This window comes from Urocitellus parryii, chromosome 4 (genome assembly GCF_045843805.1).
Source record: "Urocitellus parryii isolate mUroPar1 chromosome 4, mUroPar1.hap1, whole genome shotgun sequence".
NCBI lineage: Eukaryota > Metazoa > Chordata > Mammalia > Rodentia > Sciuridae > Urocitellus > Urocitellus parryii.
The window spans coordinates 143,418,869-143,434,520 of NC_135534.1; the positions used below are offsets into that span (position 1 = coordinate 143,418,869).

At 37.1% G+C, this 15,652-nt stretch overlaps 1 protein-coding gene across 1 annotated transcript in view; it reads right to left on the reverse strand.

Moving 5' to 3' along the window:
- The window catches only part of Pgm5 (phosphoglucomutase 5), a 168,884-nt gene that overhangs the window by 124,194 nt on the left and 29,038 nt on the right, over positions 1-15,652 (reverse strand). The window contains exons 4-6 of the mRNA XM_077797016.1: positions 14,168-14,293; positions 11,390-11,580; positions 10,644-10,798 (exon numbers count right to left, since the gene is read on the reverse strand). Of these exons, the coding sequence (XP_077653142.1) occupies positions 10,644-10,798; positions 11,390-11,580; positions 14,168-14,293 (472 nt within the window). The remainder of the gene's footprint in view (positions 1-10,643; positions 10,799-11,389; positions 11,581-14,167; positions 14,294-15,652) is intronic.

Here is a 15,652-nt window from a genome sequence, read left to right on the forward strand (position 1 = left end):
TGTTACTCCTGCTGATCTCACAACATCAAGCAGATCCTCCCACAAAGGCATAAAATTCAAACTTTATCTTGAACTCCACTCAATTTCCCTAGAATTCTTAAGTTAAAACCAGGAACTTCTTCTTCCCAGTTCTTTACTAAACAGTAGAGACATGTTCAGGGTCCAAATCACAAAATGTCTTGGATTGAAATTAGTTATGCTTATCTGATGTCATCTACCACCCTTTGGGCAGCATAGGACCCTCTCAGTCTGGATCCCCACACCAACCTGCACAAATACCTCTCCCTCAAGGAATAATCAGAATTTCTCCCATCCTCAACCAGAGGACTAGTAAAAAGATTATGAGGTTTGAGTCATTCGATCTGAAGGTACCAGTCTCAACTGCATCTTTATTGCTGTGTGACCTTGGGCAAGTTACTTAACCTGTCAAAACCATATTTCTTCTATAAACACAATGTCCATAATAACAGTTTATTAGGTTTTGTGCTGATAGTCAAATGAGACACTATGACAGAGTTCACTGTAAATAAAAATGCAATCACTTTCTTCTATTGTTTGGCCAATCAGGCAAAACTTTCAATTGTTTGGTTCACCCTGCTTGCATCTCTTAGATTCCATCCTCCCTCAGCCCAGGGGATGGGTGATATTTAGCAAGCATTTAAGCAGTGCTCCCACAGGCACCGCTTACACTACCCTAAGAGGCCAGAGTTTTAAACTCCATTCTAAAATTTGTTGTTTTAAATTAATGGAGTGAAAAACTACATTGCAAAACATGAAGCACCAACAGAAAGTGCAACACTTTCCTTCCAGATGTGTCAGCAGCCTCAGATGTCTTATCAACGTCCCTTAGAAGCAGTGCCCCAGCGCCAGGCTCCTCTGGTGACTGGACTAAGAGGATGGATCAGAGTTAGGCTGGGCTCCCTGTCTTCCCCCCATCCTTCAGGTCACCAGTAAGTCTGACTAATGACTTTTAAATAGGAAAAGCTCCAACTCTAAAGGTAAGATTTTTCCAAAGAAGGCAAGACTACAGATAGGATTTTTACGTTCTTTTTTTTATGTTCTTTTTACGTTCACCCCCAGAGGATGACAGAGGACAGGGATTCTGAAGGCCACACCCCTCTCTGGCATAGGGCCAAATTTTATTGGTGGTCTCTTTATTCAAATCTATACTGGGAACTGGGACTATCCAAAGAGAGTAACAATTCCTAACTCCAGTCATAAAAGAAGACCCAGAAAGGGGCTTTATTTTATTTTTAAATAAGTAGGGTTTGATTATTTTATCACCCTTATCAAAGTATAAATCTAAAAATAAAAGTCATCATTTTTTATAACTTTTCATTGTACAGTTTCATGAATCTTGACAACTGTACATAGCTGGGTAACTACCACCATAATCAAAATATGGGACATTTTTATCAACCCATATTCCGCTCTGCAGTAATTAATGGGATTGGTTTTTAAAGTGGACAAATATTTTAACTCACAAGGAACAAAAGAAGATTATTTAACCAGACAGACCCAAAAATTAAGATTAGAAATGAGGCAGGCCATGAAGTCAACATTCCAGTGGAAGCATGCCACTTAATTATATGCTCCAGATTGGATGGCACTGAAACCTCTGCTTCAAATGGTCTGTAGGCCCCAGTCACTCAGGGTGATGTGAAGGGCCTTTGTCCCGTATAGCTGAGTCCACCAAAGCTCAGAGTAACAACAAAGGCAAAGGGACCAAGTCAGTGAAAGAATTGGATACTGAGTCCCTTTAATAACGACAATGCCCTTCCAGAGTCAGCATCAAGGAGTAACTAAGAGTCCTTGCAAATATAGCTGATGAGAGAGAGCTGACTTCCAAAATAGTTCATCTTTCAGTTCAAATGGGAGGGTGATGATAACTATATATCTTGGAACTCTGGTCATCTAATGTTCATCCAAAAGCTTTTCTAACCAACTCAGAAAAGGTGGCTCTGAGAAACTGAATGAAGAAGCTTTCTCCAACATTTCCAGGTCTCCTGTTCTTCTGGTCTTAAGTGTGTATTTATTCTTCTCACTCTAGTTAGCTAATACACAAATGCCCTCTGCCAAGTGTAGGCCCGAGATCACTCTCTCATCAGACACCAACTCTTAGAAACACTGAATAATGGGATGAACCATTCTCAACATCTATCCCACTAGGTGAACACAAAGATCGCACAGGAAGGCAATGTTAGGCTCCTATAAATGTCCTGTAATGAGTCCATTCCTCTTCCCATTTACCAGGGTAAGAAATAAACCATTCTCAGTTGAGGCTGTGGTGAGCCTGAACCTTTTAATTTTCGACTAGGAAATTGCTGTGCAGTTGCTTCCTTTTGTCTCACCCTGATGAAGTCATATGTGCTACAGGCTTCAATATTCACCTGTCATTACTAAACATCCAACTTGCTACAAATTGTAAATGAAAACCAAGTCAGACACAATTTTATTATACCCCCCCAAAAGACTAGGTAATTAAGCACTGTCCACTCTCATCATGTAGTTTATTTTCCTCTACAAACAAGTGATAACATAGCCAGATTTATCTCTATACTAAAGTCAGAAGAATTGGGGGGTTTTAGTTACTATTTCTTCAAAATGAATTTTTAAAAAAGTACTCACAAAGGGAAGAAATCTCATTTGTGCATTTAATGGTTATGTTTATGCATTTTGTTGTTGTTTTAGGATGTTTGTTATTTTCTTGGAGGGGGGGGGTGTTTGTTTGTTTGGTACTAGAATTGAACCCAGGGGCGCTTAACCTCTGAAACACATCCCCAGATATTTTATTTTATATTTTATTTAGAGATAGGATCTCTCTAAGTGGCTTAGGGCCTTGCTAAGTTGCTAAGGCTGGCTTTGAACACACAATCCTCCTGCCTCAGCCTCCCAAGCTGCTGGGATTACAGGCATGTGTCACTGCACCTGGCTCAATACGTGTTTATCAAGAACATGCCCTGAGCCAAGCACTAGGTACAACCAGGATGTGAGGAAACAAGTCAGTGTTTTCAATGCTGGTGATGACTATGACAAAGGGATCCTTAAAAAGTAAGTTCAGTGCTCGGCTTCAGGATGGAGGGAACACATATCAAAGAAGGACTCACTGACAAGGTGATGCTTGCCTCAAACTTTCAAAGAAAAGGAAGAACAAAATGGATGGGGGTGGGCAAAGGGAACACATTTGTGAGAGGCCAAGAGTGTGGGAAATGGTAAGCAGCACATGTCCAGAAGGCAAGGAAGGAATGTAGGCAAGAGGGAGATATTCATAATCAGGGGCTTACACAGGTCGTAAAATCAGGAGATGGGATATCCTTTTGCAAGCATTCAAAGCCACTAAGCAAATGCTAAGCAAGGGAGAGAATTGTGTGACTTTACAACAACTGTCCTTGGGTAGTCCAAAAAATAATCAGAGGAGGGCCGGATAGTCCACGCACTACTGCATTAGTCCAAGCCAACGAGTATGAGAACCAGAATAGCAAAGTAAAAGTAGGAATAGAGAAGAAAGGATGACTTAGAAACATTGAAGGATTTTTGTAACAAAACTCTGATTCATAGGAGGGAGGATTAGAAGCCTAATATTATTGCAAAGTTTATTATCAGAGTAGTAAATGAGTCACTCAGAGAGTAAACTCAAGAAGAGCAATTTTAGGGAAAATTAGAGAAGTTTCTATTAATACATGTCACATTTGAGTTGCATATGAGATCTGTCTGCTGATATCAATTTCAATATAGAATCCAGAGACATTTTGTTTTCAAAGAAAGAAGATGAAGTCAGCCACAGTGACACATGTCTGTAATCCCAGCAGCTTGGGAGGCTGAAGCAGGAGAATTGCAAGTTCAAAGCCAGTCTCAGCAACTTAGGAAGGCCCTAAGCAACTCGGTGAGACCCTGTCTCTAAATAAAATACAGAAAAGGACTGGGGATGTGGCTCTGTAGTTAAGCATCCCTGGTACAAAAAAAGAAAAAAAAAACTTAGAAGTGCCTAAAACTGACAACAATATCTAGAATGTACCAGGAATTTCTGAAAATTACTCAAGGGAAAAAAAAAGAACCCTAAATAGATTATGCAAAGGACAGGAACAAACAGTTAATAGAAAAGGAGACCCCAAATTCTGCAAGCATATGAAAACATAAGATGAAAATAGCAATGGTATATTATTCTATCTATTTTCCACTGGAAAAAAACAAAAGCTAAACAATAAAAAGCATAGGTCTGGATTTGAAGATGCAGAAACTAAGAACTGGTAGGGGAAGCGCACTGGGGAAGGCATTCTGGAGTGTGACCTGACTGCATTCGTCAAATGGATTTAATATAGACGCCCATTCCTACCCAACAATTTGGCTCCTGGATACACAACTCAAAGAAATCTCACACACACTCACAGAAGCCTATGCAGCATTAACAGTTGTGGCAGGAGGTGAAAGACAGTCTGATTGTGCCTTGTTCAGGAAGCTGATGAGCAGTGACTGGCTGGCACTGTGGGCTGCAGTGGCGCAGTTAGATGCAACACCCTGGGTGTATGCACAGCCACCAAGAGGGTCTTAAAACACAGTCTATAGTGGAAAAAAGTTTAAAAAATAATTAAAAATCAAGTACAAATTACACAGCACTAACCACAATAATTGAAATCTATATGCAAATGAAACAACAATTTACACAAACAAAAGGATAAACAATAAACATATTTTGTGGTTGTCTATGTGGGAAAGTCAATCAGAAAAAAGAGGAGTACATCAATTTTTTGAGATAATAAGAATGGAGCTTCTAGTAGATCAGTTATGAAAGGATTGGTCCCTGATTAAATCAACTCTCTGCCTGAGTCTCCCAAAGAGGGGAGAAGATGAGACTTGAAGAGCAAATAGAGCTCCAAAATGACAGGCCCCCATGTTGGTTACACCGGCTGCCCCTTGGTCACTCCCCCACCCCTAACCCCATTTCACTGAGGCCCTGCTCTCCTCCCCAGAGCAGCAGTCCACAGGCTGCCTGCTGGCTTCCTGGTTTGGTCAATAGGAGGTACCAGTAGGAGATTGGAGAGCAAGAGAAACAAAACAGTGGGGCATCTGTCCCTCCCTGGCAAGTTCAGCTCCCATCTGAAGGCCCATCTCCCACAAGCCAGGCCTCCCTAGGCTATGGCTACCTGATCCCTCCCCTTGACCCTTCAGTCCTAGGGGATTAACAGCTTCCGGATCCTTCTTGATTCATATCCCTATGGTGCAGGTTTTTAAGTTCCTATTACAAAATCCTCATTTGAAGCTGCCATATCTTTCTTGCCTTGTGAAGTTTGAGGACACTTAACTACAATGATAAAGAGTTTTTCTTTCTTTTTTTTCCCTGTTATTTTAATAAAGGAGACATGAACATATGAGGCAAAATAATTCCAATAATCCTATAGCAGAAGCAATGTATAGGAGACCAAATAATTAGATATTAACTCACATCACTGTGTCTCCCATTACTGCTATGCATCATGACTGATCTGGGGGATGAAATAGCCCAGATCTAAAGGATGTAACAAGGATCAAGGTCACCACAGATCAGAAGATACTTGCATACTTGTAGGATTAGCACTGTCTGAATTCCAACAGCCAGATGAGTATGTTCAAGATAAAACTACAGTACATATTTTCGATTGGAGATTGGCAACAAATAGTTATAAACTACAGTCTCAGGAATAAGTCTTTTCACATGTGGTCTATGGGTCATTTCTAATCCCAGCATCACAGCCAGATCCAGCTGCATGTTTTTGTTCTTTGGTCCTAATCATGACCTCCTGGGATAGTCCTTCCCTGGCTACTCTATCTAAGCAGGATGCTCTCTTCCCACCAATTATTACTGCACCAAGTTCACTTCCCCCATCCTGTGTTACAATTTCCATTTCTGTAATTTTTCTTTATTTTTTAATTCTTTGTCTTCCCTATCAGACTAAAAATTCTACCATGGTAAGGGACCATGTATAGGAGATAGAAGGTCCTTAATAACTATCTCCTGAGTGAATAAATGGTGGAAAACAAGGGTGGCACAAAGAGCAAAGAAAGGGTAGAAGAGAACCTATTCCCTCACTGCCATGTTCATGGGTGTGGACCTCCCATGGCCTTCCTCATAGTCAAAACACTTCTCCGATCTGGCTCCTCTGGATGTCTCCAAGGATGCTGGCCTTGTTTGAGAGAGTAAATATCCCCAGTGAGCAGGATTCAAGCCTGTGTGTTTGCCTTGTTTTATACAGCATTCGGCACAGCCCCAAGCACAGATGGGTGCTTCATAAATATTATTGAAGGATGATGACATAGAGGATTATTTAATACCTCTACGTGGGGTGGAAACAAACCTCAGGCCACAAATATACTTTGAATGAGCTTTACTTGTCAAATCATGTGAACCAAAATATTTTCAGCAACAAAGACTCATCTACAACCACAGATCAGACATATTCAGAATGACAAAGCCCCAAAAGACTGCCATTTTCAGGGCTGAAACTTTATTATTCTGAGGTAAATGGAATCCTTGTTCTAGTGACACTGTAAGAGTAGAAATTAAAGACACTGAAAATCTTCCCTTGGGAAACAACAATTATCTGTGAACAATGGAAGTTTGTCTGAATAATTCATCAGTTTCAAAGGTGCAGGCCCCCCCTTATTCTGGAATCCCAGAAGATTAGGCAAGTGGGTCATTTAATGTCTCTCTGCTACTCAATTGTTATTCTTTGGGGGCCTGGCATTTATGGACATAATCCTATGATTTTATTAATTCAAAAAAATAAGCTATACAGGAAACCACTGACAAGATCAACATATTAAAGCTGCATTTATTTTACCTAGGAAGAATAAAGCTTATGAAGTGTCCATCACGAGAATCCACTTGGGAGCTACACAACAGATCAAATACCCAAAACAAATCACCACGTCAGAGCCCCACAGAATGTCTGAATCCCAACCAGCAAGCATGAATAATCCTTTTAAATGGTCACTTACATATCAGAACAGGTCCTTTGTGAGATTTCTAAGCAAGGCCTCTAGTTTCTGACTGATACAGAGATTTATAGGGAAGGGGGGGGGATAAAGTGAAATCAAGAAGTACTGGGAAATTTCCACAAGAAAAGAGGACAATGGTTTTTGTTGTCAAAATAAAACCAGCCTCGCTTGGCCATCATTTGAAAAGTTGCTGGCTACCCCACAGGAGGGTTGGGCAATATTCTCTACTGGTTTCTCAGGGACCCTTCCAATCTAGTTGTAGTTACTGGGCAGATACATTAGAACACTATATCAGAAGACTTAGTTTTAAATCCTGACACTTTCTAATGAGCTGTGGGACCTTGTAAAAATCAACTTCTCTGATCACTAGTTAATATCATTAATATAGAGATAAAATTATTACCAAGATCTAGTGAAATAACTGTATGAAAATTCTCTCTACATTGTAAGATTGGCTATATATGTGCAAGGTATTATTAAACACAATTTCATAATATTAAGTAACCTATATAGCACTCGGGGTCATATATAACTAAATTCTCAATTTCTATAGATGGTCCCATTCTTTGCTTCATTCTGTACTATTTTATTAAGCTTTTTTTTAATATGAAGAAGAATATAAGTAAATGTAAATGAACTCAAACCTGCTCTTTGGTACAGCTATGCAAGAATCTTAAACTGTGTTTAGTTCACAATTATGGGCTTGATGTCAATATCCCCTAAAGAAGAAAAGTAAAGTGGGAGGTATCCGATGAAAGAATATAAGGTCAACTTTTTAAAAATCAATTATATTTCTAATCATTAGTAGCCAACAGTTGGAAAATTATATTCATAAAACCATTCCATTTATAATCACATCAAAATATAGAAAACAGAAATATTTATTTACAAAAAATATAAATTGTAGGAGACCTTTATACTAAAAAACACAAAATATACATAAAAGAAATTAAAGAAAATCTAGATAGAGAGATATGCCACATTCATAGATTGAAAGGCTGAATATTATTAAAATGTAATTCTCCCCAAATGGCTCTATAGATTTAACAACAACAAAAAAAATCCCAATCCCAATAGGTTCTGGTAGAAATTGACATGCTGATACTAAAATGTATGTAGAAATGCAGAGGATATAGGATGGATGAATGCATGGGGATACACACACACACACAAAAAGGAAAAATCATTGGCAATTCACCTGATTTTAGTGCAATATTTTCATAAGGATCAACAAATAAAATCAGGGAGCAAAACAGAGAATCCTGAAATAGATACACATATATATATGGCCAACTGATTTTTTAACAAAGACACAAAAGCTATTCAGAGGAAAGGAAATTCTCTCAATAAATAGGGTTGGAACAACTAGACAAAGCAAAAAATAACCTTCAACTACTACCTCACACCATACATAAAAATTAATAAAAACCATAAACATGAATGAAAAGTTAAAATAGTAATGATTCTAAGAGAGAAAACAACTTTCTGAAGTTGAAATAAGTAAATATTTCTCATAGAAGATGAAAATATACATAATAAACATAATTAATTACAATAAAAATTATTAATAAACTGGACTTCATAAAATTTAAAACTCATCAAAAGTCATAATTAAGAAAATAAAAAGCAAGCAACAGGCAGGGAAAATATTTGAGACATAAATATATATATTTGATATATATCTCAAATAATAATATTTGAGATATAGATGTGTATATATATATATATATATGACAAAAGACTTATCCAAAAAAATATAAAGAACCTCTACAAATCAATAATAATAAAAATACAATGAGTTTAACTTTAAAAATGAGCAGATACATTCCACAGATATGCCAAAAGAAGTTATACAAATGGTCAGTAAACATATGGAATTGAACTCAACCAGTAATTGAGATGATGTGAATCTAAACAATGATGAAATAATATTTTGCAATTTCTAGAATGGCTAAAATAAAGTCTAAATGTTGTTGAGGATATGAAACAACTGGAACTCTCATAAATTGCAAGTAAGAGTACACAATGAAAGCCAGGTATTTTATTGTAAAACTAAACATTACATCTATCCTACAATCACCATTCCACTCCTTGATATTTACTCAGGAGTAATGAAAATGTGTCCACAAAAACATTATTATGTAAGAGTGCTGTAGCATCATGATTCATATAGTTAATAATTGGAAACAGTCAAAATGTCCATCAATGGAGGATTGGAAAAATAAATTGGGATAAACTCATGTATTAGTATTACCACAGAGAAACAAAAAAAGAGATGAGTTACTAACACATGCTATAGATGTAGGTAAATAAAAATGTATATATTAAATGACAAAACACAGCAACAAAGAAGTATATAGTACATGATTCCATTTGTATGAAGTTTAAATCAGGGAAACACATGGTGATAGAAACTGTTGCAATGATTGCCTATGAGGGACATGGGGTGATGGAAACCTGGGTGGTGGTTATGGAAGTGTATACATTTCTCAAAACTTGGTGAACTGAACGGTTAAGGCTATGCATTTCATGTATACAAATTTTTACTTGATGAACGATTAAATGAACAACATTACAAGGAAAAAAAAACTACACAATCCAGAAGGTGGGACTCCCCAGGACAACTGGTAAAGTCTCTTCAAAAATCACTGTCATTAAATACAAGAGAAAAGGACTGCACCAGAAGAAGAAAAGACCTAAGAGATGCAACAGGTAAGTCTTGGATGGAATCCTATCATGGAAGACATTTGGGAGACACTCGGGGGAAATTAAAATATGATCTTGGTTTCACATGCCACAAAATTGTATTAATAGAACATTGGAGATTGTTGATGGACAAGAAAAACATCTTACAAGCAATATGTTCTTTCTGATCTCCTTTTGGCATTAAATTACATACATGTTGTGTATATTATGTATTTTAGTTATATTGGTACAATATATATTATGGAAAGATTTTCAGTGAGGAATATAAATTTTGTTATTTGTCTGTGTTCTCCAACTTTCCACTACTCATATGTCCTGTTTTAATAATAATATATACTGTTTTTAAAATATTAGACTCAAATTCACTGTTTTGTAAGTCAAGGTAGGAGAGGGTAATAAGGGTAAGAGAAAGGAGATTTACTTCATAGTGATTGGTCAACACTGACCAATCTCCTACTGGGCAATTTCCATCGCTCTCTCATAGCATTCTAACAATAAACCATCCCATTTTTACAGAGCTAATGAAGGTACAAGCAAACTTTTATAAATAATATGATCTGACCTCAATCTCCACACTCTGTACCACTTCATTTATATATACTTTCATATTTAGTAAGTTCTTTAACTAGTCTGTGAAGTATATGTACAAAGTGTTTGTTCTGTTAAATGTGTTTCATGAGTCACCTCATTCACACCTCATAACGATCAATGTAAGGATGATATCATTTTCCCCATTTTACTGGTAAGAAAATGAAGGCACAGAGCTCAAATAAGAAATAAGAAACAAGCTCAGGCCAACTGATCTTTGGTACTTCTACCCAGTAAACCATACCATGTCTCTAAGTTCCTATGCTTTCAACATGTTCACAGAGGGTTAGAGGAGAATGAGTTCCAGCTGCCAACAAAGGGTATGTTGACATCAGACATCTATCAGAAAGTTTTTTAACAGTGGCATTCTTACTTACCTGTCTAGGGCAGTGCTGGTTGGCATACTTCTCCCAAACCCTCGAACTCCTGTCTGACGGAAATATGGAATGCAAGAGAGGTTGGCAGCAATGATAGCCAGGGAGTCAGAAGGACTCACAAAGAAGCCATTTTGGCCTAGGATCATGTAACGGTCCTGTGGGAAGGAATGTGTGAAAATTATCAGACAGAAGCATCTGCTGCAAGCAGCTCATTCCCATAATCATCCCAAGCCACTTTACTGTCATCTTACATTTAAACAACCTAAAACCATTTGAATGAGGCCAAAGAGAGCATGGGAATCCTTATAAATCCCTGAACATCAAGGGCCTAGAATCCTGACAAACGAGCAATGTGTTCCACCTGTTGAGATGTGCATGACTACTTCATGCTTCAGTAGCCTCCGTAGCTTTAATTCCAGCTTCTTCCAAACAGAATGGAGAGCAGAGCTTATTGCTGAATAGCTGGTCCCTAACAGGGTGTTTTCAATAAAACCAGCTATAAATAAAGATTTATTATATGAATATTTTTAAAAGAAATAGCTTCTTTATAACATCTGAAACTAAAAAAAGTAGTGACTATTTAATTGCAATATTTAGCCATTAAAGAAGAGAACAGATGCATAGCCAGTTAGGGTCCACATGCCCTGCGCATGTCAGCTCCAGATGTGTTCATTAATTCTCTGGTTTTCAATGCTTGGCTCAAAACATGGTAAAAGAGTCATCAGACAGAAAACTTTCATACTTACCCCATCGGCATCAAACGCAGCTCCAAATCCATATTCTCCTCCTTTCATGGCTTCCAAAAGGGTTGTTGCATATGTCAGATTTGGGTCAGGATGCTGCCCTCCAAAGTCTTCCAGGGGAACACAGTTTATTGCAGAATTGGCTGGGGCCCCCAGCTCATCACACAGAACTTTTCTCACATACGGTCCCATAACTAAAAAAAAAAAAAAGAAAAGAAAAAAATAAGACATACAATGATGTGAATTATCTGCAGAATCCTTTCCCCTTGGTATTTTGTTCAGGTAAGAACAAGCAAGCCCACTTAATCACGAAGAATAAAAAGATAAATTTTACAGGCTTTTCCAAGACACAGCAGAAAATAATATTCACATTTATTACATTTATTGAGCAACTATGTGCCAGTGACTATGTTAGGCATATAGAAAATGTAGTCAATAATCCCACTAAACAAAGTTTTTCTCCCCCAATTTTTCTAATATGTTCCCTGAAAGAAATCAACCATATAAAAATGATTCATTACCTGCTGTTTTTCATGTATTAAGTGCTTTAGCCAAATATATGCAAAAGCACTAATGGGTTCTACAGTGTCCTTTGCCTGTGCAATCTTTGAACATTGCCAAATGTGTAAACACTGTCAACCACTCATGTAGCATATAAAAATAAGCACATTTTGCAAAATACGTGCTAAGGAATAGTATTTCCCTGTTCCCTGGAATGGAATGCCTAATATAGAACTCCTGTGTTAGGTATTGAAGAGATAGAAGCAAAGCACGTAGTTTGTACATTCCTGGCCTCTTAATCTAATCATGGGATGAGTCAAAGCTACAGATGAGAGACTGGAGTGGTAAAATTAAAAGAGGTGCCATTCAAAGCACATTTATAAAATAATTAGATCCAATGGTTTAAGAGGAGCCATGAGCACAGGTAAGGTTTCCAGGAAGAAGCAGAATTCCTGGGGAAACTTGAAGAAGAACATATATTTGACATGGGTGGGAGAGTTCCACCCACATGGAAGGGAACAAAGCCTGCAGTAACACATCAGGCACATTTGAGTACTCCTGTGTAATCCTGTTAGGTGAGATCTATGTAAATTATCATTTTCATATATTTGCCACCAACATATTATAGTCCTCAGACAGTAAACATTTTTTGTTTTTATCATTGTTTTAATTTTGACTGCCTAATGCCCATTTCTCTTCCTTTAGTAGCAGCATTTTGGGGTTCCTTCTGGTAAATCACTTTCTTCTCCATCTTAATCCATATCGTTTGAGTACAGCTAAATCCCACTGCACCCAAGGCTAAGGAGGTGACCTAGGTCTACCTGATTAATGTCCTCTGTCCTCAGCTAGAGTAATTCAGAGATGGACATGGTATAAGTCTGGTAATGAGCTCAAATCCATAAATATTGTTCAAACTCTTTGGAAAGAGGACCTCTTTTCTCTAGGTCACATAAAGCTAAGGCAAAAACTGAGAAGATCTTTTTTTTGGGGGGGGGATATAATCAGCTCAAAAGAAAGAACAAAGCAGCCCAAACAGAATCTCTTAGACTAAAGCCCATGGAGGATCCAACTCTCAGTGGGCTCAGAGCTCCCAGCCAAAAACCACCAAAATTTTGAGGAACACAATTAACATAAGTGTGAAACCAACAAAGAGTAAAGAGAAATTATACAGAGAGAAGAAAACTTTAAAAAAATGTATCAATCATATTCTAGTAGAGATGAACAAGATAGAGTAGAATGGCTGAGATCGAAAAGACCCACAATCCCAAGCAAGGATGGAGAGAAACTGGAGCACTCAGGCACCGCATGTGATATAAATGGTATGTCTACTTTGGGGAAATCTTGGATAGTTTCTTACATAGTTAGACATACACTTGTCATCAGACTCAGCAATCTCACTCCTAGGAGCTTACCCAAGACAAATGGAAATATACGTTCCTGTACAGATTTGTTTGTAAATATTCATAGCAATGTTATTTAGAATAGTCAAAAACTGGGGATAAAAGCCTCAATTCCATCAACCAGAGAATGGATAAATAAACTGTGGTACATCAATACAATGGAATACTATTGTGTGATAACAAGAAGCAAATACTGATATATTCAACACCACGCCTGCATCTCAAAAACATTATGCTGAATGACAGAAACATGAAGTAAAAGTCTACAAACTTTATGCTTCCATTTCTATGGCTTTTTGGAAAAGGAAAAACAAGAGAGGCAGAAAGCAGAGAACTGGTATTCAGGGGCTGGGGGTGGGGAGATGACTGCATAGGCCCACAAAGGGAACTTAACCTGGTATGAAGTCATAGATGCTCAACACTGAAAAGTCACCAGAAGCCGTGTATTCACATATAGTGACAGGGTATATAAATACAAAAAAAAAAAATACAAGAATTGAAAAGTGTTGACTCCTGAAAGTAGGAAATTGAGAAAAGAATAAGGTGAAGATTTTTTTTTCATAACAAACTTAGAATTATTTGATTATTTAAATTACAACATGTGCTTTGATCACAAACACGTAAATAAATACAGTCTTAATCCACTCCACACTCTCACAGACATAGCCTCAAACTCATTTATTCAACTTTTGTTTTCATGTTATGCTGAAAAAAAGAAATTAGAGAACTTAAGTTTTCCAGAACCTTCCAAATACCTGAACATAGACAAGTTGTGTGATTACTGGTGAATCTAACTTCCTCAAAATCTCAGAAATCCAACATTTGAAGAAGTCTGCTTAACATTTCTCAATCACTACTTTGTAGAAAACCACTAGCTCACCTCCATGCATTGCATCAATGCGGATCTTCAGTTGGCCTGGCCCAGTCAGCAAGCTCTTAATGGCATTAAAGTCAAAGATGGTCCGAAGGAGGTTGAGATAGATATCCACAGGGTCCACAATCTCCACTGATATCAGAGAAACAAAGCGGGGTGTCAATGACCATATCCAGGAAAAAGACTTACAAGTGTAAAGACTGTGACTATCCTAATTGCATGAACTTCTGATCACAGTTCTGACCTAACACAATAACCCCATGTGTTACCTGGAAAGTACAGGGTCCTTTTGTAGATAAAATCACAAATTGAGGTATACTCAAGATGCTACAAACTTTTCAGATGATCAATGGGTAAAAATAATATCAAATTATAAATTCTTCTTTACAAGTGAAAAATTAACCACAAGAATAATTTAAGATAAAAATGTACTCTGTCACCAGTACCCTCACCTTCTTGACACCATCTCTCTTCCTCAAAATGCACATGTATCATTGTTAACAGGCATCTTGGCATATCCAGTTGCCTTTCCTATGGGGGTTAGCCAAAGAATGACTCAGCTGGTGTGAAACAAATAACAGAGTGACCTCAGTAATGACCCCTATTTTCCAAATGCCTTTGTGCCTATCAGATTCAAGTGCAGAATTAATTATGACAGTTATATTCCTGAGTTTGCAGGAAATGTTTTTTGTACCCAATCTAGTAGCCGATTTTTCAGGTAAATGACAAATATTTGAAAGTCCTCATTAAACACAAATGCTTTCCAGTGTCTGGCACCATCCAATGACCAGGAATTCAGAACAAGTCTTTTCCACTTATTTGACATCTGAAAAACCCAGAATGCACCGTATTTTCCACACTCAGCATCAGCATATAATTATCATAAAATACTTTCTAAAAGCAATAAATACCTGACTCTTGAGGAACTAAAATTTTACCTAAGAGTCTTGCTTTTTAAATTTGTAGTTAAAATATAAAACACAGATATATTGCTTTTCTATTTTTTTAAATACATACCACTTGGGAGCCCTGAAATGTGTAAATATGTATTGGAGATGTTACCAACACACCTTCAATAATTTTCAGGACAATCAGATACAATATTTAATGGATAAGATTTTAACATATGATATAAAATTTTCCCTTCATATGGTCAAATACACACCTAAAAATTCTTTCCTTTACATTTATATCAAAGTATGTTTGTTCATTCAAATTTAATGTAATACTTTAAGGAACAAGACATGTTTTATTATCTTTTGAAATGAGGAGAATATTAATCTAGAAAACAATTAAACATTAATCTCCATGAACTATATACCTAAAATGGCTAACATGGTCAAATTGTATGCTATGTAAATTTTATGTTATATCTATTTTGCCAAAATAAAAATTTATCTGTAAAATAAAATGTTATACCCTGAGTATTTCAGAAGTTTTACTCACTCAATAAAATAGGATGGTATTTTTGGCAATTTCACTCTGATTATT